The sequence below is a fragment of the Phyllobates terribilis genome, unplaced genomic scaffold (assembly GCF_046119375.1).
Source record: "Phyllobates terribilis strain yellow unplaced genomic scaffold, ASM4611937v1 Scaffold_2__4_contigs__length_985480577, whole genome shotgun sequence".
Classification (NCBI taxonomy): Eukaryota; Metazoa; Chordata; class Amphibia; order Anura; family Dendrobatidae; genus Phyllobates; species Phyllobates terribilis.
Window position 1 is genome coordinate 454,109,939 of NW_027362762.1, and position 24,062 is coordinate 454,134,000.

A 24,062-nucleotide genomic window follows, 5' to 3' on the forward strand; every position below is an offset into this window, starting at 1 on the left:
AAGGTAAGTATCGAGCTTACCTCCTCTTGCCACCGGAATGCTGCGATTGATTTCGATCGCAGCATTTCAGGGGTTAATGTGCAGGGGGAGGTGCGCACATAGCACCGGGTGTCAGCTGTGACAATCAACTGACACCCGGCGGCGATCTCGCCTGCACCGCTTATGTGCGGGCGAAATCGCCAAGATACTAATACGTATCTGGCCCATAAGGCCCAGGACACAGATACATATTAGTACGCCTTGGGGTGGAAAGGGGTTTAAATTAGACAACATTATCAAACTGAATGTACAACTATGACAAATTTAAAAAAGCAGTCCCATCAAAACTTTTATCCTCTTTCCTATATTGCAGTCATTATATTGCACAGTGTACTTACAATTGCTCATTATTATTATAGCGCCATTAATTCCATGGCGTTTTAAATGTGATAAAGGGGTATACGTAGCAGACAACAAGTACAATAGTTTGAACAAAAACAAGTCACCGACTGTTACAGGAGGACAGAGGACAATCTAGAAGGGGGATGGGGGGGGGGTGAGGATACAATAGGTGAGGGCACAGCTGGTCGGGCAGCGAGGGTTTCTGCAGGTTGTAGGCTTGTCGGAAGAGGTAGGTCTTCAGGTTCCTTTTGAAGGTTTCCACGGTAGGCGAGAGTCTGACGTGTTGGGGTAGAGAGTTCCAGAGTAGGGGGGATGCATGGGAGAAATCTTGTATGTGATTGTGGGAAGAGGAGATCATAGGGCAGTAGAGAAGGAGGTCCTGTGAGGATCGGAGGTTGCATGCAGGTAGGTACCGGGAGACTACATCACAGATGTATGGAGGAGACAGTTTGTGGATGGCTTTGTATGCCAAGGCTAGGGTCTTGAACTTGAGTCCCTGGGTAATGGGGAGCCAGTGCAGGGATTGGCAGAGGGGAGAGGCAGCGGAATAGCGCGGGGACAGGTGGGTTAGTCGGGCAGCAGAATTTAGGATAGATTGCAGGGGTATTAAAGTGGTAGAAGGGAGGCCTCAGAGCAGGAGGTTGCAGTAGTCGAGGCGAGAGATGATGAGGGCATGCACTAGTGTTTTTGCTGATTCATGGTTGAAGAATGTACGGATCCGGGGAATATTTTTGAGTTGGGGTCGGCGTGAGGTGGAAAGGGCTTGGCTATGAGGTTTGAAGGAGAGATCAGAGTCAAGGTTTACCTCGAGGCAGCAAGCTTGCGGGGGACTGGGGAGAGTGGACAGCCATTGACTTTGATAGGTCACAGGGGGGGGGGGGGGACGGGGGTCCAGAGAGGTAGATCTGTGTGTCATCAGCATAGAGGTGATACTGGAAGCCGTGAGACTATGAGCTGTCCCAGGCCGAAGGAGTAGATGTAGAAGAGCAGGGGTCCTAGAACTGAACCTTGGGGGACACAGACAGATAGGGGGTGAGATGAGGAGGTGGTGTGTGAGTGGGAGACTCTTAATATCCGGTCTGTTAGGTATGAGGAGATCCAAGATAGGGCAAAGTCTGTGATGCCGAGAGATGAGAGAGTCTGTAGTAAGAGGGAATGGTCCACTGTGTCAAAAGCAGATGACAGGTCCATTTTGCTTTCTACCAAGTTAATTCTTCTGTTTGCCATTAGGGCTATGACATCAGATGATTAAGAACTGACTAACTGAATCCTTCTAAGCTTTATGGAGAAAGAGGAGGTCAATTTTCCCTATACGAGTCATGTGTCACTGCAAAAGTCCCTAGCAGCGGGAGGAGTCAGAAGATGAAGGGAGGAATGATAAATGCAGGGAAAATAGACTTCCTGTTTCTACATAGAGAAAATAGAAGGCAAAGTTTGCAATTGTAAGTATACAGCGCTATATAATATGATGATTGCAATATATTAAGGAGGATAAAAACTTTGATAGGAGTGCGTCTTTAAGACCGCTTAAGATTTACACAATTTTGATAGATGTGTCCCATTGTTCTCTTTATGCCCATTTTAAGTTTAAGACCACCTGTCAAATTTTCAGCTGGCACATGAGTGCAATGGGCAATTTTAAGATGTTAAACACAGCTGAAGTTCTTGCTTTATAGGATCCTTCCGGTAAAATCACATACCTGTTATCTTCTCAACCAACTGAAGAAAATTAGATGAAAATGTGCTATAGAATTGCTTTTAAACTGGAGGCAATTAAATAATAAAACACAGTGCAACCAGAGGTACTTGGTCAAAAAATTTATTGTAAAAAAAAAAAAAGAAAAAAAAATCATATTATATTTTAAAGATAAATTATGGAATGTAAAACCCTTCCTCTACATTTGATTGATATTAGGATACATGCAATTTCTTACTTTTTTTTTTGTAAACAATGTCAGTAATTTATTTAAAGGAGTACAAATGACAAAGCTCCTCTCAGTATCTTTATTCACTTTCATGAATAATTTGCATGTGAGGTAGGAGCGACAGTCCCTGGTGTGAGCCATTGTACTGGAAAACAGTACATGAAACCTTTATATAGTATAAGAATAGGTAATTTGTCCAGGATATAAATTAGAACGTAGATCTAGAAAGGGAAAATAAAAAGAAGTTTGTCCAGATCTCTCAGGGGCCGTTACCAAACCCTGTTGGATTTAAAGATTGCCACCGCCACAGATCTTCACCTGTCAACAGAAGTTTGGACATATTTGAAACAAAAATTTATAAAGGCTGTGATGACATGTTCTCGCTCTCTATATATTTATGCTATACATTGAACTTCTCCATTAAAAGCCAGGATTCTCTCATTCAGACCATGGGACCGAGACAATTTATAGCAGAAGTTTTAGCAACTCTCCCATTCATCTGAATATGGGTTACAGAAATCCACCAAAACAACTCCTTATTCAGATGAATAGAAAAGTGTTTTTATGCTCATAATTTCTGCAATACATATGCTTCTAATGAACATGTCCTTAGGGAGAATACAAAGCCTCATGCTTGGAGAATCTGAGTAGTATAACATGATACATGCCCTTTAAAAACAGCATGCTGTCAGGAAATTACCTATTGTTTAAAGTGCACCTGTCAACAGGATTGTGCTCAGTAAACTACATACACTGTCAGGTGGCCAATATTACATTGATTACTATGATACCTTTGTTGATGAAATCTTTTCTATGGTTCTTGTGTAATCTTTACTTTCAGATTGGAGATAATGATATGCCCATGCTCTGGGGCAGCCTGTGGGGGGGGCACTCTATCTGGTGCTCTGCTTACATATTCATCTGTATGCTCTTATGACAGCTCACTTTATTGACCTGCCCCTATTTTACCTAGCCCCACACTACTAGATGCATTATGTAAAATAGGAGGCCGGTCACTGAACGATCAGTGAGCTGTCATAAGAGCATACAGATGAATACGTAAGCAGAGCACAAGATAAAGTGCCCCCCACAGTCCCACCCCGAAGCACGAGCATATCATTATCTCCAAACTGAAAGTAAAGATTACACAAGAACCACAGGATGGATTTCCTCAACAAAGGTGTGATTATACAGCGTAAAATCTTAATTATGCCAGACATACTTTCTGATGGCAAGAGCAGTATACCTTTATTTTTATGTTGACTTTTTAACCTGTGTTCTTCTCTAGTTGATTAATAGAGCAGTATTTGTATAACCCTGAATGTTGAATTCTGTTTGTTTGGAAACAATCATGTTTACTATGCCAATGACAAATTGTAAATAAACATCTAGCTGACTTTTAGTTCAATAGCCCCTGTTATACCAACTATGTCAATTGATTAGCTCAAACAATGAGACCTGGTGAGCCATGCACCTTTACCTCTTACCTGTGACTGATGACCTTACACAGATGTAAATATAAAAAGGGATGTCTGTAGTGCTGCAAGCAGAATCAAGTAGCATCAGAAAGACTTTGCAAGGAGAATGAGAGAGACATCCTTCAGGAAAGTAGATGGATAGCATGACATCCAAAGAGACACAGATTTGGATTTTACATGATTCTAGCCTAAGGGTATAGGCCCTGAATGTAAAGATTCGGATCTGCTCAATTGACCATCCGAGAGACATGGATACATTTTGGGGAGACCAGAGTGGGACAAGGAAGTCACCTGACACCATGGATATGTTGTTTGGGATTGCCAGGAGGGACCCACTGGTAGCCTGGAACCCATGGAGACATTCAGAGAAGCCAGATTGTGACCAGCCGAGCATCTGGCCCCATGGAAACTCTCAGAGAGGCGAGGGTGGGACCCTCGAGTCTCCTGGCCTTGTACCTCGATGGACTGCTAGCTTGCTAAGCTTGCTGCTACCTTCTCTCTGTGTGGGCCCGCCAGAAATTGGGGGGCCACTGGTTGAGGTAGTCAGCCCTGGAAGTCTCCAAAGTTGCAGCTGTTCTATCCCAGGCAGGTGGAGCGGAAGGGTGAGACTGTGTAATGTTGTACCATCTTGGGTGCTTGCTGGAACTGTTCTACCTGTTTATTGGACCACAAAGCGGACAATAAAGTATTGCCACACTGTTTTACCCCGGACCCTGTGTTGTCTGATTAGTGTTACGCCCACAGAAGACCCCGGGTCTTCACAAAAGGTATCATATTAATCAGTGTAATGTCGTCCACCTGACAGTGTATGTAGTTTACTGAGCACAATCCTGCTAACAGGTGCGCTTTAAAGCAGTTTTTTTATGTTTACATGCATAACATTTTTGTGCAATTTTTTTTCTTCAGCCTACAAACCTTAAAAATAAGAATTTATATAAATATTTTTAATCAAGGCCAAGAATTGATATATATTCTATCTATACACACACACCAATAATTTAGCAATTTTACAATTTTCACACCAGCCCACAAGTGATTTTTTTTTCTTCCTTCCCAGAAGGGTTTACAGCAGTTTCCTTAACGGATGCTTATGCACATCTCTATACACAGCTGATCACACAGGATCCGCCAAGCACAATAGGCATTGGCGCAAACCCAAGATATTGCTGCTAATGTACAACTGTGTTACCTGAAACTGCAGAGGGAAAGGGGAATTTGCCAATTTTTTTAACAGCACTTTTAACTTAAAATCCTGATTTACATTAGTAATTTTCTGATGTCACATTGACTTTCCTACAGTGCCCATTCAATCATCATATTAGGGGACATATTTTTAAATGTTTCTATACTTCCTTACACATTCGGTCCAGGTCATATTCTGCTTTCCAGCCCAGATCTGCTGCAGCCACTGTGGGATCTGCGTAACAGGCGGCAATGTCTCCTTCTCTCCTTGGGGCCATTTTATAAGGAACCTTATTTAAAGAAAAAAAAAATACACATGTTTTGTTAATCCATAAGGCAGAGTGCATCATGAGATGCAGAATATTCACATACAAAGCATACTCTATTCACACAAAATAAATTTATTCCTTTAAAGTATTGCCAAGTCAACCTTTTTGCCTGAAGCCTTCTCCATTGCAACCACCATCTGAAGCACCGAATATCCTACTCCAGTTCCCAGGTTATATACCTGCATTTCAGGACAGTAAGCGACCACACATAAGTAAGGCGTTTGCATGATGACACTACATATATGCAAGAATGCAGGTCTTATCCTTACCTTACACCCGTTACTGGCATGCAGCTTCTTGAGAGCAGCAATGTGACCTCTGGCCAGATCCACAATGTGAATATAATCTCTAACACCTGTAATACAGATAATAAGATACATATACCAGCACTGAACTGAATGGTAGTAGGAATACGTAAAAATTAAATAACCCAAACCCGACATCAGACAATACTCTGTCATTTTTGAGAAGTTTGTCTTTTCTATAAATGCCTATAATTAGAGATGGGTGAATTAATTTGAGTTGAACATCACAGGCCTAGTTGTGGGTGGGAGACCTGGCCTTGCGTTAAATTGCCTCGGAATTTTAGCATGAAAAAGCGCCAAGAACCATATAGGGTGTGGAGAGTGGGGTGGGCACGACTATCAGAGGCAGGTGGTGAAGGGAGCATTAGCCCTTTTCTTTTTCTACATCTAAGGGAGGAATCAATCCACCATATTACTAGCGCAAGGATCGCATCACAATCCTCGGACTGGCCGTCAGCTCTCCTGACCCGAGCATGACAGCTGCATTGAAATACATGCTGTCACGCCCAGGTCAGGAGAGCAGACAGTGTGAGGGATGCAATGCTCGCGCGAGTAATACCACCGTCTGACTGCGCCATTACACCTATGCTCTAGAGTCTCTCCAGACCATAATGAGGGACATTCAGTTCATGGAGAATAAATATTGTCGCAATGCGAGTTTGCATCCGGCATATTCGAATCTCGTCAGATGTGCTTATCTCTCCTTTCAATGCCAAACCTTAGCCAGTCAATTATGTTAGAACTGCATTTACCAGTTTAATGATCACATTGCTTAAACGCACAGTTTACCATCTGCAGTGGTAAAAGGCTTCACCACTGAACCATGTAAAGACTTACCAGTTCCATCAGGTGTGTTATAATCATTTCCAAATACATTTAGATATTCCCGTCTGCCAACGGCCACCTAACAGTTACAAAAGCAAATAGGCTCAAGAGCAGAATATTTTTTTTTTTTTTTTTTTTTTAAAAACAGCAGATAAAATTAAAGAAGTTGTACACTAGTTTAGATTACCTCCCTCCCCTCAATGTATTCCTCCGGGGCCCCTAAGACTTTTTGTAAATACCTTATGTTGCTGATAATGCCTGTGAGCAGCGCTATCACTGGCCTGGGGGGATACATTGGGGAGGGGTAATATAAAGTAGTGTACAACCCCTTTAAAGCAATAAATTCCACGTGGGAATGGAAGGGCATTAACAAACCTGAGAAACATATGGCATCAAGTTGTTTGGAATTCCTTGTGGATCTTCTCCAATGCGACCAGACACATGGGCTCCAATAGGGTTAAAATATCGTAATAAAATGGCTTTCCATTCCTAAGGAGGACAGCACATATAAACATATTATAGAATTATTCCAAATAGAAATTAAATGCTCAAAACAGCTATCAAAGCGTACTTATAATTAATCAAGCGTAACTCGAGGCTATAAGCTTGGCCTATTAAACATGCCGCCATGATCGCTAATGGCTCAAGCGCGTTGCCGGGCCTGTATGACAGCACATCGAGTGTTTATAGTTCACTGGTATAAGAACTATAGTAAATTTCTGCAGCAACATTTTATGACAGTAGAATTTGACACAAGAAGCAGTGGTTTTAGGGGAAAATATTGTCATAATGGCCAACCAATGGAACATGGAGTGATTTACCAGCAAAAATACTCTGAGAAAAAAAGAAAAACCCACACTTTTGTATGAAATTGAGGGATATGAAATAATATTAACCCATAGATTTCAATATATGGAACTGCAATACATTTATTAACACTTTTAATACTTACACCCTCAGCTTTGCACTGATCCTCAATCATTTCCTCAATGAAATACTTTGTTTTTCCATAGGGGTTTGTACATCCTCCAACTGGGTGCTTTTCGTCTATAGGAAGATATTTGGGGTCACCATATACTGTCGCAGAGCTGCTGAATACTATTTTCTTCACACTGTGAGAATTCATGACCTAAAGGAAAAATATAAAACTATATAAGTGAATATGGCATTTCCCAATAACAACGTTAAAATAAAGTAGGCATAGTGGAGAGTTGGCGACACAACAGTTATGGATACAGTGGAGAATTGAACTCAGCTGTGTGATTACCTAATGTATATACTATGTTAATAAGCCAGAGCTGCATTCACAATTCTGCAGTCAGAAAAGTTTGTGTGAAATAATTCAGTTTACTTACCTCCAGAAGTTGGATAGTGCCAGTCAGGTTAACTTTATAATACAACAGGGGTTTCTGTACTGACTCGCCAACAGCCTTCAAGCCAGCAAAATGCATAACAGCCGAGAACTTGTGCTGTGGAAGAATAAAGTCAGATTAAATAAGCAGGAAAAGAGTAGAGAAAATCCAGCTAACAACCCAACGTGCATGGATCACACAGTCTGTGTGTGGCAATCCAGAGAAACCAAGAAATTTCAGCTCCCATGTTCTGACGGAGTAAAAGTACGTTTTTATTAAATAATCCATGGACAGCTGGAAAGACATCAGTACCAAAAATGCAACGCATTTCGGATTACCTATGATCCTTCTTCATAGACATGTCATAGATGGTGTCTTTCCTGTTGTTTGTGAAATATTTAATAAAAGCAGACTTTTACTCCATTGGATCATGGGAGGTTTCCAGTCTCAAGATATATATATATAAAAAAAAAAAAAAAAAAGGAATTGCGCTACTGACAGAGGGAACCGGTCACCTCAAAAAAATGCCATTTACCTACAATCTACAAGGAAATATAATTTAAATCATACCTGGCTGCCTTACCGGAAGAGTGGCTAAAGGGAGAAAATGAAGTTCTATTCTCTCTGAAGCCACTTGCTTGCCATCATTGGGATGGTGCAGGTAGCTGTTAACAGTCACTGCAGCTATAATCACTCCTTAGCACATTGATAGACAGCCTGGTCTGCACTCACACTCTGCACAGCAGGCTGTCCCTCGATGTGCTGTAGAGCGATTACAGCTACACTCTCAATGATTCCACATTGTGCATAAAGAGCAACTGCAGGGATAATTAAAATTCTTTCTTTCTTTCTTTCTTTCTTTCTCTCTTTCTTTCGCCACTCTTCCAATAAACCAGTCTAATATAATTATCACTATATAGATTACCACTATTTGCAGGTAAATAGCATTTTTTCTAAGCTGACAGGTTCCCTTTAATTGTATTTTGAGAAGGTAACAGATTATCAGAAAGTACGGTAATCATTTCCGGTCCAGAGGTATGTACCGGAGTATTATAGGTATTGGAGTAAGTATTGGAGCACCAGTGCTGGATCAGTGGGGGATTCTAGTGGGAAGTATTGCTTCTTTCTTTTACAAGGATCTCTACCCTGTTTATTATGAACACAAATGTCCCTCTCATCTCACACTTCAGCAAAGTGGGACCTGCATAAGGTCATTTGGCTGCATCCCGCAGACAGGAACAGCCATAGGGCTGGATACAGTGGGGTCATGCACCCTGCGGCCACCCTCCACCTCAATTTCACCGGTATCTGCGCCCTCGGGATGCAGTTACCGGTGAATAAAATGATGGAACAGGGAGCGGTCAGCGGAAGAGGGACTTCCACCATTGAACCTGTATGTCTGACAGTGCAGCAGGTGCGATGACATCACTACATCCTGCCCGCACTTGTAAAACTGTGGGGACATCATGCGGTGTGTGTGTGTAGGTGTGTGTAGGTGTGATCATTTTGTGTTGGGAGCTGTAGATCCAAATACAAGGGCTGAATAATAGGACCAGTATGATTTACTGCTTTATATAAACTTAAAAAAAAGTATAGAATTTTCTGCTACAGGTAAGAGTACATGTTACAATAAGCTCCACTGTAACATGTATTAACAGTAGCAGCTAGTCAGACTTAATTCTGCTCAATATTAAGTGAGAACAATTAATCAGAATTAAAATTTGGCCTGATGGTTCGGCCATCCACAACAGTCACGGCCTCATGGGAAATTAATTGCCCACGCCTGATCTATCTCATGAAAGCAGTCGTGCGAATGCAGAAAGAGTATGAGAAGGCTGACCATGACACATTCTCAGAGGCAGTAGCTCCGTTCTTGAGTGGTTTATACCTTATCAAACAAACTGTTTAGTGCAGCCCGGTCCAAGAGATCCACTTCTTCAAATTCAATTTTCTTGCCAACAATTTCCTGCACTCTCAGCAAACTTTCTGGTAGACCATTGGTCCCTTTAAGACAAAATACTGGTTACTTACAGAACCTGTTAAAAAGAAACTGACATGTGACTACAATTATTTGGCAATGTTTAGAAGAATAGGAGTTTGATCCCTGTGATGGGAGCGTAGCCCTTTAGAGGTATGCCTTTATTGTACATGAACTCAGCCACATTAATATGTCACCTTATGTCTAATGTATAACAAGTGTCAATAAAAGCTGATCGGTAGAAGAGACTGAGAACATCAATATTGTACTTGGGGAGAATTTCCACCATCGCATTGGCCTGTGTGAGATTAGATGGAAGAGAAGAATATTAGGGACCATTCTGTACATTTCTATTCCTCCAATGCATTGACAATTTAACAAAAGATTTTCATTAAATATAACAGTTGGTGTATTTAACAACTATTCAAACATAAGTCCCCCAGCGATGTAGGCTGCTGCTCCAGCTTATCCCCCTCTCATATTGTGAGCATATGCACACTCCACCAAACCTAGAGTGCATGTGTATGTCAGCGGGAGCGGGGGATGTTGGCACAACTAGTGACGGAGGTTAGAACAACAGGCGGCAGAGCACAGATTTCTTTATATGCCAAAGTGTAATACAAAGAAAATATCTTTAATCCCATATGTCCAAATAGCAAAGTACAGATGCAAGACACTATCACACTACCATGCCCAATGCCAATAGTGCTGCCTAAAGTCCGGACAAAATGGACAAGCAACCCCTCTAATAATATAACCTCATAAAGTGCACAGTGCAATCATATAACAGGAATAAATAGATAGGATAGCAGCATCATATGTAGACTAAAGGCGATCTGTAATTAGATATGATAGGTACATTACTTCACATGCAGTCAAGCAATAGACATTAATAAGTAGAATGGCAGCATGGTATATAGGGAAAATGATCAGTGATTATTATTATAGCGCCATTTATTCCATGGCGCTTTACATGTGAAAAGGGGTATACATAGCAAATACACTTACAATAATCTTGAACAAAACGAGTCAGCGACTGGTACAGGAGGAGCGAGGACCCCGCCCGTGAGGGCTTACAGTCTACAAGGGATGGGTGAGGATACAGTAGGTGAGAGTAGAGCTGGTCATGCAGCGGTATGGTGGAGCGGTGGTTACTGCAGGTTGTAGGCTTGTCGGAAGAGGTGGGTCTTCAGGCTCCTTTTGAAGGTTTCCACAGTAGGTGATAGTCTGACATGTTGGGGTAGAGAGTTCCAGAGTAGGGGAGAGAGAAATCTTGTATGCAATTGTGGGAGGAGGAGCTAAGAGGGGAGTAGAGAAGGAGATCTTGTGAGGATCGAAGGTTGCGTGCAGGTAAGTACCGGGAGACTAGGTCATATATTAATGCAGGAGACTGGTTCTGGAGGGCTTTGTATGCCAGGGTTAGGGTCTTGAACTTGAGTCTCTGAGCAATGGGGAGCCAGTGAAGGGATTGACTGAGAGGAGAGTCCAGGGAATAGCAGGGGGGACAGGTGGATTAGTCGGGCAGCAGAGTTTAGGATAGATTGGAGGGGTGCGAGAGTGTTAGGAGAGAGGCCACAGAGCAGGAGGTTGCAGTAGTGATCACTGATAGCCCATATATTGCCTCAGATGTAAATCATGCAGAGGGCCTATGTGGGTAAATAGGAAAGCAGTATACAGAATGATCTCTAATCTGTAGTAACAGTAATATTACATCAAGTGTAGACCACTACCAAACCAGGGGAACAGTAAGGTGGTGTGTCTTCCTCGCCCGACGCAGTTTCGCTTCTTCCGGGGGCGTGTACCTATTTCAGCGGGTCGGTATGTTTTATATTCCGAGTGACCAATTGAGAATTGCCACGTAATGGGGAGGAAGGTCAAGAGGCTGCTCGTTGGTGAGACTATTATATGGTTCTACTTTGACATTATTTAATATTAGAGATAATGGTGGATAATTTACTCTTTGAGAAGCAATCATGTATAACAGTTTACTTCCATTTGACTAGCTATATATCCACTTTACACCCAGGATTGATTATTTCAAGTGTCTCCCCTTTATTGGAGGTTCCCCTTTTTGCCCTGTTTTTATTGTTGTTTCTAATTTTATTATTTTTATCAATAAACATTGTATTTTATATTGAGCTAGAGTCTCTTTAATCCTTCAGCTCTTATTGTGGTTGACAGGGTTCCTGAGAATAAAAGAAAATATCTTGCAAAAGGATATCCTTCCTTTTTAATCTGGAACTGCAGAGTTGCTGAAAAATGCTGACTATGTTCTGCGCAAAAAATAGCAAATCCTTGTTTCCTGTACCTTAGATTATGGATAGTTAGTATGTCCTGTTAGGGATTTTGAAAGTATCTTAAAAGGAGTAAAGATGTACCTACACAAAACTAATATTGCTGTTCATTGTACAGAACTTAGAAGTGTAAAGAATCTTCCATACGGTCAGTGTAAATCAGGGTTTTCTTTCAGTAATCCAGGCTATACATTATGAAATATCCATGTTCAGTCAGAAATCCTACATCCTTGTGTATGGTCAGGCTAGACTGAGGATGTTGGATGTCACTAAGTGTAGTTTATCTTGACCATACACCAGGGATGTCAAACTCAAATACACAGAGGGCAAAAATGAAAAACTTGGGACAAAGTCCCGGCCCAACCTTGATATTTATTTAAAAAAAAGTCTACAATTGAGGAAGTTTTTCCCTATCAAATATAACAATTAAACTTTTCATATGGAAAAACTGAAAGGGGTTGTGCCACGAACAAAGTACATTTTAATTAATAGATCTTATAATAAAGTCCTCCATACAGTATACTGGCCCCCACCACAGTCCTCCTTACAGTATACTGGCCCCCACACAGTATACTGGCCCCCATAGTCCTCCATACAGTATAATGGCCCCCACATAGTCCCCGGAATCGCGGGCCAAATACAATCACCCTGAGGGCCAGAGTTTGACATGTGTGCCATACACTATTTTTATCAATAATCCATAATTTCAGCTTTCCAGTGTCTACTGGGGTGGCCTGTCACTGAATAGCAGATGTCGGTAGAAAGAAGAATCCAGAATGTTGAATTTCAACATGCCCAATCCTTTACACCCATGCGATAAATACATGGCACCATTGGCAGCATTTATTTCCAGTCTTTCCATTGACTACACATGAAATCTTTGGGTGACCGAAGCTTGTCTGTGCCTATGGACATTGGGATGGTTAGCTGTCGGCTGACTGCATGTTTATCTGACAGTTATTGAGAGTGGACTGGCGTGTTATATTTGTTAGGGCTGCAGTCTAAGTGCTTTTTACCACTACAAACTAAAAATGGGTTGTCTTACCAGTTATGATGCATACTTAATCACATTGGTCAAACCTCAAGAATTGGATGTTAATAGCAAATCCTACTGAGGAAGATGGTATCATTAAAAGTAGCTACTAGATATTTGCGAAGAACGCACTATATCCTGGCATTTCCCAGAAGAAAAACAATAGGTGGGTAGTCCACGCTGCTGATGAAGAGCCGAAAGAATGGCCCAGGATACAACGTAGACTGTATGCAGCTTAATTATCAACGCGTTTCAAAGCATTCAGACTTCGAAACACATTGATAATAAAACTGCATCAAGTCTACTTTGTATCCTGGACCATTCTTTCGGCTCTTTATCAGCAGCGTGGACGACCCATCTATTGTTTTTCTTCTGGCACTTCAACGTTTTTTAGCCCAGAGGACTGCCGCAGCTGACAAATGTAAGCTTGATCCTTGTTTTGTGATACACAACTATATAAAGTGAGGAATTTGCTGAATCTTATTGTTATTTATCATTGGATAAAACCCTATTGGACTTTTAGTTACTCAGTTTTTTTCCTACCATCATGCCAATTGTCAGAGTTGTCTATCAGTCTACCAGATTGTGCAGCACGAACAAGGTTCTTGCATTGCTTCATAATCAAACAAAGGTGAACCACGCCTGGCTGACACCTTGTAGGCTGCACCCAGAACTCAGGCCAGTACAAAGCTTATTAGCCACTAAATCTTCCAAGTCATGAGGATTCTCCATAAAACCTAGATACATATACAAACCTGACCTTGCCTTGTACAGATACACACACAGTCCATTGAATCTTTTCACTTAAAATAACATATAACCTTAAACATATCCATTAGAGGGGTTGTCTGGGCCTTACATATTAATGACCCATCAATACGAGGTGGATGATACCCAGTACCACCACCGACCAACTATAGCGGTAGCCGAATATAAGAACTGTACTGGTCAGAAAACGGAGGCCATGTACAATGTTTAGTGGCCGCTGTAGAGTTAGCGCTTTTTCCGTCACTCACTTGAATAGGAGACAAGGTGCAGTGCTCGGCAGCGGCAAAAAAAAAAAAAAAAAAAAGAGAATGGGGCGGATGTATTCCACCCCATACATTGTTTATATCTGGCAACCGCCAGAGCAGATAATAGCTGATCGGGGGGGGTGCCAGGAGTCCACACGAGCTGAAATTAACGACCCACCCCACTAATAGGCGAGTCATATCCAAGGCCCAGATGACACCTTTAACCAATAAGGTGAAGTGGCACAACAAAGCATTGGACATGGTTTCCTTTTGCTGGCTTACCTCGAATGGCATTGTGGAAATTGTCTAGAACTACAGGTTCGTACCCAGCTTCAATCAACTCCAAGACACAGTGGCTTCCTATGTAGCCAGCACCTCCCGTTACTAGAACCTTCTCCGCCATCGTTATTCAGATCTGAAAATAAAGGACATAGAAATTTTCTGGTTTTAGTAAATAAGAAATCTGCAGAACTTAGGAACTCTCTCAAGAAGGCTACGATTTAATGTTAATTAGAAACATGACTACCCCCTCAGCTTCAGGATAGAGCAGTGAAATGCACAAAGGAGGTAGTGTTCCTGGAAACGGCATCAGAAGGAATACTACTGTGACACACGAGAAGGAATAATGCACGTACACGCCGAGACCACGATCGCACAGCCTTCTGCCTAATTGCAACATCCGTGCCAGATAGGAAAAATATCAGAAAAATTACTTTACATGGGTTTATTAAGCAAAGGAGTTTTACTCAAAACTACAAGTATCTGTTCTGTGTAGGCAATGCTATAAGTGCCTGTGTTGCCAGCTCCATTACTTTTTCAGTTAAAATGATGGCCTCCCAAAGGGAAAACTGAATGGACCCCATTATAATGAATGGGGTCTGTCAGCCACCATTTGAAATCAAAAATAGGACTAATGCAGAAGTTAAATTTTTCTTTACCTATAACAGAAAACAAATACAGATAACTGATCACTAGTGTGAACCTTGCGTCAGCAGGGAGGTTAGCACACCCAGCTTACAAGCAGGCTCTTTCTTTCAGTGTGTAAGGAGATGGACATACTGCACACGTTTCCCCCTTGAAGAACATGTGTATTGTTGCATTGTATAATGTGCACTGTGCTATGCGTTATTTGGTGATAATGTGTTCTGCCAGACAGGAGGGAGAGTTAGCTTTAATGATTGGGACTAGCCCAGAGTGGGGGGGGGGGGGTGAGGTGAAGGGACAGAAACATTCCTAACATTGTGTACCTGCTACCTACTGTACATAATTCCCACAAAGTTATCGTTAAGTAAAAGGTTTATTTTGGACTGGTGGTTTCCCTCATTGAAGTCCTCAACATCTGTTCCTGGCAAACCAAAGTAATTGGTGACATGCGATCTGCAAAAGTGTAGCGCACCCATAGCACAAGTCCATACACCCAGCCAGGACCCCCACCTTCATGTAACATGCTGGGGTGTAAGAGACGAGTACCTCGTCCACGGCTGCTGCCCCACGTCACGTTAACAAGTGTATAGTAGCATGAGGTTATCCAGCAGGGCATGGGTGGACTGCAGTCCTAGTGGAGTTCTTGGACCATCCTGTCATTCATTCCTTACAAGACCATTTGAAAAGTAGTTTTTTCTTCTTATTTTAGGTGCAACATATGATTTAGGTCCTGTTGGCATGTAAATAGGATATTAGTGTTTTTTTTTTCCTCCTCCACAGAATCGGGTCCAACGTAAAAATATGGAAACCGTTTGTTGCCATCTGTTTGCCATTTTAAGCCACGTGTACACGCTGAGTATTTAGGCTGTGTGCCCACGATGCGTTTTTGGTGCGGATTTGCAGCACGTAAACGCTCCAGAAACGCATTGCATACCTTATCCCATGACTTCCTATGACCTTCTGCAAGTTCTGTGCACATGGTCCGTATTTTTTCTGCGCAGATTTTACTCGCAGAAAAAATACGGACATGACCAATTCTTGTGCGTTTCTGCATGCGTATTTGCCTATACAATGCATTGGAAAAAAGCATGGCAAATACGCATGCAGAAACGAATGTAAAAACCGCATGCGTTTTTCTGCCAAGGAGATGCAGAAATGCTCAGGAAAATTTCTGCTTAATTTCTGCATCATGGGCACTAAGCCTTAGTGAGTTTTTCACCTCAGTATTTGTAAGCCAAAACCAGGAGTGGAACAATCAGAGGAAAAGTATAATAGAAACTCGTCACCACTTCTGTATTTATCACCCACTCCTGGTTTAGTGTTACAAATACTGAGGTAAAAAAAACTCACAAAATACTCAGCGTGTTGTGAGACAATGAGGGGAATCATATGCGAGGGCCATTATATATCCCCCCAGAATGTGCTTAGAAGCATACTGAACCGCTGGAGCAGGGCTGTGGAGTCGGTAAGCCAAACATCCGACTCCACAATTTCCAATGACACCGACTCCACGACTCCGACTCCCTCATACATGGCTCATGTTTAAGTGATAAATTTACTGTATCACAGATTCATCTCAGCTAAAAGTCTAGACCCTTAGATCAGGAATAGGACAGACATTTATAGGACATTTCATAAATTTACCAAATTCTTATGAAAAAATATTCCCCACAAACTGCATTGAACTGCTGTACCCAATTTATTATATATTTTAGGAGTTGGAGTCGGTCCATTTTATACTGACTCCGATTCAGACTCTGACTCCACAGCTCTGCGCTGGAGTGCATTGTAATCATAGCCACGGCTTTGGTTATCATGCAAAATAAAAGTAAGTGTGGACTATTTTTGGAGAGATCTGTAGGATAGTAACGGGACGGATCTCTGCCTCCAGTCCGGGTCTTATAAATGGGCCATGGCCACGGTTTTTATCTAAACCTGCAGTTAAGGTTTGGGCGTGCCAGTTTTGTGTTTCACATGTAGCAGAGTTGAAAGTGCTGTGGACATATGCCTGGCTGTGTGAAGCTAGCACAGACTAGAGACAGAGGTGTGGGCAATCACGATAGCGCCCGAGAACCTTATGGGGGTAAACCAGCAGCATTGGACTTTACGCATTCCCGGCTGCGATCCGGAGGTGAGCAACTTTGATGTGCGCAGTACCTGGACAATAAGGGATGCCTTACTTAACTTGCCTGGGTCACTATCTCACTAAAATGTTGCTGCCTCAGTGTGAACAAGGCCTAACAGGTTGGAGAAGCTTGGAACCCCCCACCTCATTAGATTTTAATAGGTGTTATTCATTTAATAGTGGAGATCCTTTAACAATATCTCAGAGATCTATATTAGCATGTAATTAACCTTTATATAACATACATATATTCTGGAAGGCTTCAGTTACCGGGTGCGGTCATACAGGTGGCAGAGTTGACGTCATCTGCACCACCTTCTTTTTCGATTATCTGGAACAACTAGTATTTTCTGATAATCCTTTAAGTCGTGAACAAAACTAAAGTTATCACAACACAAAGTCACCTGCCATCCAGGCACCTCCTGATGTGATAACAGACACAATGACTATTGTATCACTGATGTTGTATCAGTTTTGGTGGAGACCACCATATTTTTTTTAAACAAAGGGATCAGTGTTTGTTCTTCATTGTCCATGGAGATGTCAGGAACAACTTATCACATCTCTTCCCAAAGGTAAATATGCAAGCAGGAGTCAATAGGTAAAACTTATACCGGAGCGCTCTTACTAGACCCCATCCATAAAGCTGCCCATACTCTGTGATCAGTATGAGGCAAATCATTCATTCAGTCACCCCAAATGCTAATTACCGTAGCTTTCAGAGTAGACAGTAGATAAAAAAAAAAAATAGATCTTGTACATAAAGTATCAAGAAATCAATGGGATAAAATCATCCATAAACAGCGTAATTGTCCTATACGTACATATAAAAATCTAGTGATGATGTAAACTTTAGAGCAGCAGCGGTTCCTTGCCCATTTCGTCTCTGTGGCAGCCATAAGGCCGCGGCCCCACCATCAGTATTCAGTCAGTATTTTCTCTCAGGAGTGGGAGTCAAAACCAGGAGTGGGTGATAAATGCAGAATTGGTGACTTGTTTCTATTATACCTTTTCTCTGATTGTTCCTCATCTGGTTTTTGGCTCCTGAGAAAAAATACTGACTGAATACTGACCAAATACTGATGGTGGGGCCGTGGACTAAGAGTGTGAATACTATGTGGGCATCAATGCTCCTGACTGGCAGATCTGACTGATCTATCTCCTTTTATACAGAACTAAATGGCTTTGGATGGTCTGAACTCTCAAAGGGAATGCGCCAAGATCTTTATTTTTGCATTAATAATAGATTATAAAATCTATTATTCGTAATACAAAATTAAGTGTAATGTTTTAACATTTAATTTTTTTTCCTGCAGTCGCAGGGGGGCTGCCATTTTAATTTGCTGGTGTGTTAGTTTTGTGCACAGACACTATCACACCGCAAATACAGCAACCCTTGTGGCTGCCTCCAGCTGGGCATGTCACCCCTTGGGGGGGGTTGGGGCTCACAGAAGTCCCCGCCGCTGAAAGGTGAGAACACTGCATACGGCAGGCATGTCCAAAGTCCGGCCCGCGGGCCATTTGCGGCCCGCGGTCCGGACTAATAAGGCCCCCAGGTATCCAGCAGCATGTACCTTGCGGCCGCTGCCGCTCTCGTCGCCACCGCCGCTCTCGTCGCCACCGCCGCTCAGTACTCCGGCGCAGGGAGAAGAGCCGAAATCTCGGACATCGCGAGATTTCGGCTTTCCTTCTCCCTGCGCCGGAGTACTGAGCGGCGGCAACCGGCCAGCCAAGATCTCGCGACGTGCGAGATCTCCAGCCCCCAGGGGTTGTAAGACGTTCAGAGGTCAGATAGGCTGAAGACCTCAGCTTAGTTGTGTAAAATTATATAAATAATATATATATTAAGTTATATATAAGTCCCTGCGCCACCTTACACCTCCAGAAAGGTTAGGCCAGCAGGGCTCTCACACAAGCTTGTGGTAGCAAGCTGTCATACCCTTCATTAACCCCTGACTGCCTGTCACTGTGCTATAATTCCATTATCTGATGTGCGACTGTTGCACAGCTTGCTATTCTCTGCCTGTGTTATAAAGCATATAGCAGTATCTTATTTTTGCTGTTCCACCCTCTGCGCCTTTTAATCTCTCCCCTTCTGGCCAATTTTTATAATGGCAACTACAAATAAGAAACGAAAAGTTGACAGTGAGGGCCGCCGCTTCCAGGACAAGTGGAAAGTAGAATATTTTTTCACTGAAATAAAGAATCACTGTGTTTGTCTGATATGCCAAGAGACCGTTGCTGTTTATAAAGAATTTAATGTCAAGCGACACTATCAGACGAGACATAGCACATACGACAAGCTAACAGGGCACGACCGAAGTGAAAAGTATAAGCAACTTGAAGCTGTTTTATTGTCACAACAGCGATTTTTTACAAGAGCCCGTGAGTCAAATGAAAATGCCACAAAGGCGAGCTATGAGGTGGCAGCGTTAATTGCTAAAAATTGCAAATCTTTTGCAGAGGGTGACTTTATCAAAGAATGTGTTATGAAAATGGTAGAGAATGTCTGTCCCGAGAAGAAGCAAGAGTTTTCCAACATTTGCCTGGCTCGTAACACTGTAGCACGGAGAATTGAAGAAATTTCATCGGATATTAAGAGACAGTTAATGTCAAAAGGAGCTGATTTTGACTTCTTTTCAATAGCCTGTGATGAAAGCACGGACCTATCTGACACGGCTCAGTTGCTGATTTTTTTAAGAGGGGTGGACGATGAAATGAATGTGACTGAAGAGCTACTTGACCTCCAGAGCCTCAAGGATCAAACAAGAGGGAAAGATTTATTTGATTCTGTTAGTTCTGCCATAGATGACATGAAACTGCCTTGGAACAAAGTTACTGGGATTATTACTGATGGGGCACCTGCCATGACTGGTGAACGAAGTGGATTATCAACCCTAATCTGTAACAAGGTGAGCGAAGAAGGAGGCAAAGCTATTAAACTTCATTGCATCATTCATCAACAAGTTCTCTGTGCTAAACATCTCCAATATGATCATGTTATGAAACCGGTACTAAAGACCATTAATTTTATCCGCTCTAAAGCCCTGTGCCACCGCCAGTTTAAACAGTTTCTACTGGATATCCAGGCTGAATATGAAGATGTTTCATATCATAACGATGTAAGATGGCTCAGTCGGGGGTCTGCACTGCAACGTTTCTACTCTCTCAGAAAGGAAATAGGAGAATTCTTGGAAACAAAGGGACAAACGATGCGAGAACTATCTGATCCAATTTGGCTGGCTGATTTGGGGTTTCTAGTCGACCTAACAAAGCATCTGAATGTACTGAACATGAATCTTCAGGGCAAAGATGCAGCGGTGAACCAACTTTATTCACACCTCAAAGCCTTTGGAACAAAGCTGCAACTTTTCCTAAGGCAGTTGTCACAAACACCGCCCAATACCATCCATTTTTCAGCGCTACAGGAAATAATTAACAGTTTTCCACAGGATGATATCCATGCGCAAATAAGCAGGTATGCAGCAGACATCACATCTCTGGCTGGGGAGTTTCAACGGCGCTTTCAAGATTTTGCAGCTATTGAAAAGGAGATCAGCATTTTCTCCTCTCCATTCTCTGTTGACCCCGACAATGCTCCTGATCAGTTGCAGCTCGAGCTCATTGAGCTACATTGTGACAGCGAGTTACGCAGTCGTCATCAACAGCTCTCTCTTGTTAACTTTTACCGCCAACTGGATAAGAGCCGGTTTCAAGAGATTCGAACATTGGCTAAGAAAACCCTGAGCTTGTTTGGCTCAACATATTTGTGTGAGAAGACATTCTCTGTTATGAACTTTAACAAGAACCGCGTGAGGACAAGACTAAGTGACTCTCACCTGCGTGACATTTTGCGCATCAAAACCACGGCCATTGAACCAGACCTAGTCTATGTGCTGCAGTCCAGATCCCAGTTTCACCCTTCACATTAGTGCAGGCTAGTTTCTTTTTTTTAATTGAGATTAATATGTTGTAAAATCTCAATTAATGTCAGTTGGATAGACAGTTATATATTTGAACACATGTATACTTGCTGTTATGTTCCTGTTCACATTTTTTGAACTTATAAGTTGACAGACAACCTTACATTACTTTGTGTAATGTACTTTAAAATGTTCCTGAGATATCTCAGTTTCCTGTTTTTATTATATTAAAGGGGTTGTCCAAGTTCAGAACCCAGACATACCCCCTTTTTCACCCAGGCAGCCCCCCTGCCATGGGCATCAAAGCATCTCATGCTCCGATGTGCTCCCTTGCCCTGTGCTATTTACAATGACACACTGCCGGTAGGAGGCTTCACCGGCTCTAATGTGCAGGCTTTAGCGCTGCTCTAGCTGGTTTACTGGTGATAAAGCCCGCCCATCAGTGCCGGTGACGTCACTGGGCTTTCTGCCAGCCCCGTGGAGAGCCGGGTATGTCACTAGAACTCCAGAAAATGCCTTTCCTCTGCGCAATTTAGTGCAGGGCAAAAGTAGGACATTGGAGCATAAACTGCTTCGATGCTCAAGTCGGGGAGGGGCTTCCTGGGTGAGAATGGGGGTATGTCTGGGTTAACCCCTTTAAGGCAGATTGATTAAACACCTGTTTAGATTTGTCATCCAAGTCACAAAATAAAAAGTATGCCGTTTTCAATAAACTTTGCAAAAAAAGTTTATTTGCATTCATTTTAATGGTCCAAAGAATGTCAAGCAAAATGATCGGCCCTCGCACATGTTCACTTCATCAAATTTGGCACTCTTAGAAAAAAGTTTGGACACCCCTGGCATACGGCGAAGATGTCTTCCAGCGGTGAGAACAGCGTGGTAGCCTGACAGTAGTACAAAGTCCAGCTACCGCTGTCACTGCAATGTTCAGAGCACAGCAGAACTATCATTGCTGCTGTGCTCTGAACACTGACTCTATGCTATGTCAGTGTAAACCTCATTTACACATCCCTGCGTTACAGATATCTGAAGGATGCGCTACGCTGACATAGCAGAGCCTCGTATCTAATCCCATCATGTGATACAGTACCAACAGAATCAGCGCTGCCAGCCATCCTCGGTGACACTATCCACATCTTGAAATAACTTTGCAGTCACCAACAAAATGGCTCCTGCGCTCCGCACTGTGATCCCAAACTTCATCCTCCTTATCCTTGTGCAGATGCCCAGAAGAGGAGGAGGGGCGACATCAGAGCAGATCCTGCCCACATTTACAGCAGTCGTAATACGAGCTAGCGCTACACTAGGTTTTCATGGCAAAATTCAGCAGCTGCTCCCCCTAGTGTTTCAAAGTGGAACATATCAAATAATTTTAAATTTTATACCAATAAAAAAGTTACCATAATAAAAATTAAAAAAAATTACATAATTTACATTTCTATAAATTGATGAAAACATGTGTTTTCATCAAAAATATTTTATGATACATTCCCTGGGAGATGACTAATGGCACATGAAATCAATATCATTGATCAGGGAATTATTCACCAATAAGATACAACATGAAAGTTTTTGCTCATTTAAAGTCAGTTTAGATGAATTGTCCACAATGTAATAAACAAGGATAAAGAAGAAACTTGACGGCGAGCATCTTATAACTGACAATGAACAGGTCATATCTGGACAAACCCGTTAAATGAAGGGGCACGGATTCCTGGAAAGCATGCAGCACCGGTGTTCCCCTACACTCCAGCATGACGTCCTCGCCTCTGATTGTTATACGTGTACATGGATCAGTGCCGGCACTTACCTGCACGCTGTGATCCCAGACCCGAGTGCCGGCACCTCCGCTGCTCCTGTGATTTTACTTCCCGAACCTGTGTGTTGTAGAGTCGGAGCGAGGCGATTGGTGGGCTCCACGCGAGGGGCGTGGCTACAGAGGGATTCTAAAGCAGCACAAGCTGAGTTCCGGGATAGAGCCCCGCCCACACACAGCCCCACCTCCCATTCATTCATCCTGACGACGTGGAGCTTACACGTTCTCATATAGCGTCATCTCCACGCGTCCGCTCCTTGGGGTGTGATATAGTTGTCAGTAATGTTATTATTTTACAGAGTAAATAATTATGAGGCTCATTTTTTACAAGCATTGACTTCTGTCATCTGTGCTGCAGATTCCATCATAGCCAAGGGGAAGGAAAGGGTGCAAACAACGGCCAATGCATTATAGGTGCATGGCATCCATCATGTGACAGATCCCCCCAGCATTGTGGCATTCTTTATAAGCTGAAACCACCGTGCAGATGTTAACAGAACCTAAGGGCGTGCTCAGGAAGAAAGAAGCATGGCTTAAAGGGATTGTCCAGTCTAAAATAACAAGTCTGCAGTCAGTATGTGATTGTAAGCTTGTGACTCCTCACAACGGATACACTGCGAGGATTCTCCGGAGTCAGCGGCATATACAGTGACTGCAGAATTGTGGTTCTAGACCCCTTAAACCCACTACATACAGCACAGGTGCGAGGTAGCTCAGATCACAAGTCAGCTTGTCCCCGAAACTGCCCCCATTTAGTTTCTACCAATCCCCTTTTGGTGGCTTATTGCTTTGTATATTACGCTAAAATCGTTTTTTTGAACTGCAGTGGTGATCTGCTACTTAGTAGGTGACTCTGCTTCCCTGACAATGCGCAGTAAGCCGGGTGTACGCACACCCAGGGAGGACCCAGCCGTGACATAGGACACAGCCAGCCATGAGATGTGCAGAGCCGGCGGTAACCGCTGACTGAGTCCTGCGTCACCACTGCCTGTGGGGGTATGCACAGTACTCAGATGAGGCCGTAGTTTTATGACTTTGTTTTCTTTTTGTTTCATTTTGGGGGTTGACGTGCTGAAAAAAACATTGATTCTGTCATTTAATTTTTTTCCTTTTTTAAAATAAACCCTTTTAGATCCATTTGACTTCAAAGAGGTTATTCAGTCTTTTAAAATGTATACA

General features: G+C 42.6%; 1 protein-coding gene across 2 annotated transcripts; it reads right to left on the reverse strand.

Annotated features, from left to right (window-relative positions):
• Positions 1 to 2,212: 2,212 nt before the first annotated feature.
• On the reverse strand, positions 2,213 to 23,010 carry GALE (UDP-galactose-4-epimerase). 2 transcript variants are annotated; one of them, XM_073670572.1, is made up of 11 exons: positions 22,158 to 22,291; positions 14,378 to 14,510; positions 9,666 to 9,781; positions 7,781 to 7,894; positions 7,378 to 7,554; positions 6,801 to 6,914; positions 6,438 to 6,504; positions 5,565 to 5,650; positions 5,397 to 5,474; positions 5,142 to 5,256; positions 2,213 to 2,624 (listed from the first exon to the last, which is right to left on the reverse strand). In XM_073670572.1, the coding sequence occupies exons 2-11, from the start codon at positions 14,496 to 14,498 to the stop codon at positions 2,566 to 2,568; spliced, it is 1,047 nt and encodes a 348-aa protein (XP_073526673.1). In that variant the 5' UTR covers positions 14,499 to 14,510; positions 22,158 to 22,291; the 3' UTR covers positions 2,213 to 2,565. The 2 variants fall into 2 exon arrangements, with proteins under 2 accessions (XP_073526673.1, XP_073526672.1); XM_073670571.1 differs by lacking the exon at positions 22,158 to 22,291 and adding an exon at positions 22,878 to 23,010 and having other exon boundaries at positions 2,216 to 2,624.
• Between the last annotated feature and the right edge of the window lie 1,052 nt (positions 23,011 to 24,062).

Excerpts from the sequence above, each read along its gene's own strand:
- GALE (XM_073670572.1), bottom strand. The coding sequence starts at position 14,498 with ATGGCGGAGAAGGTTCTAGTAACGGGAGGTGCTGGCTACATAGGAAGC. Across the intron at positions 7,555-7,780 it reads GCACTATCCAACTTCTGGAG|GTCATGAATTCTCACAGTGT; the intron begins GTAAGTAAACTG and ends TTTTTCCTTTAG. Across the intron at positions 2,625-5,141 it reads ATATGACCTGGACCGAATGT|GTGAAGATCTGTGGCGGTGG; the intron begins GTAAGGAAGTAT and ends TTCTGTTGACAG.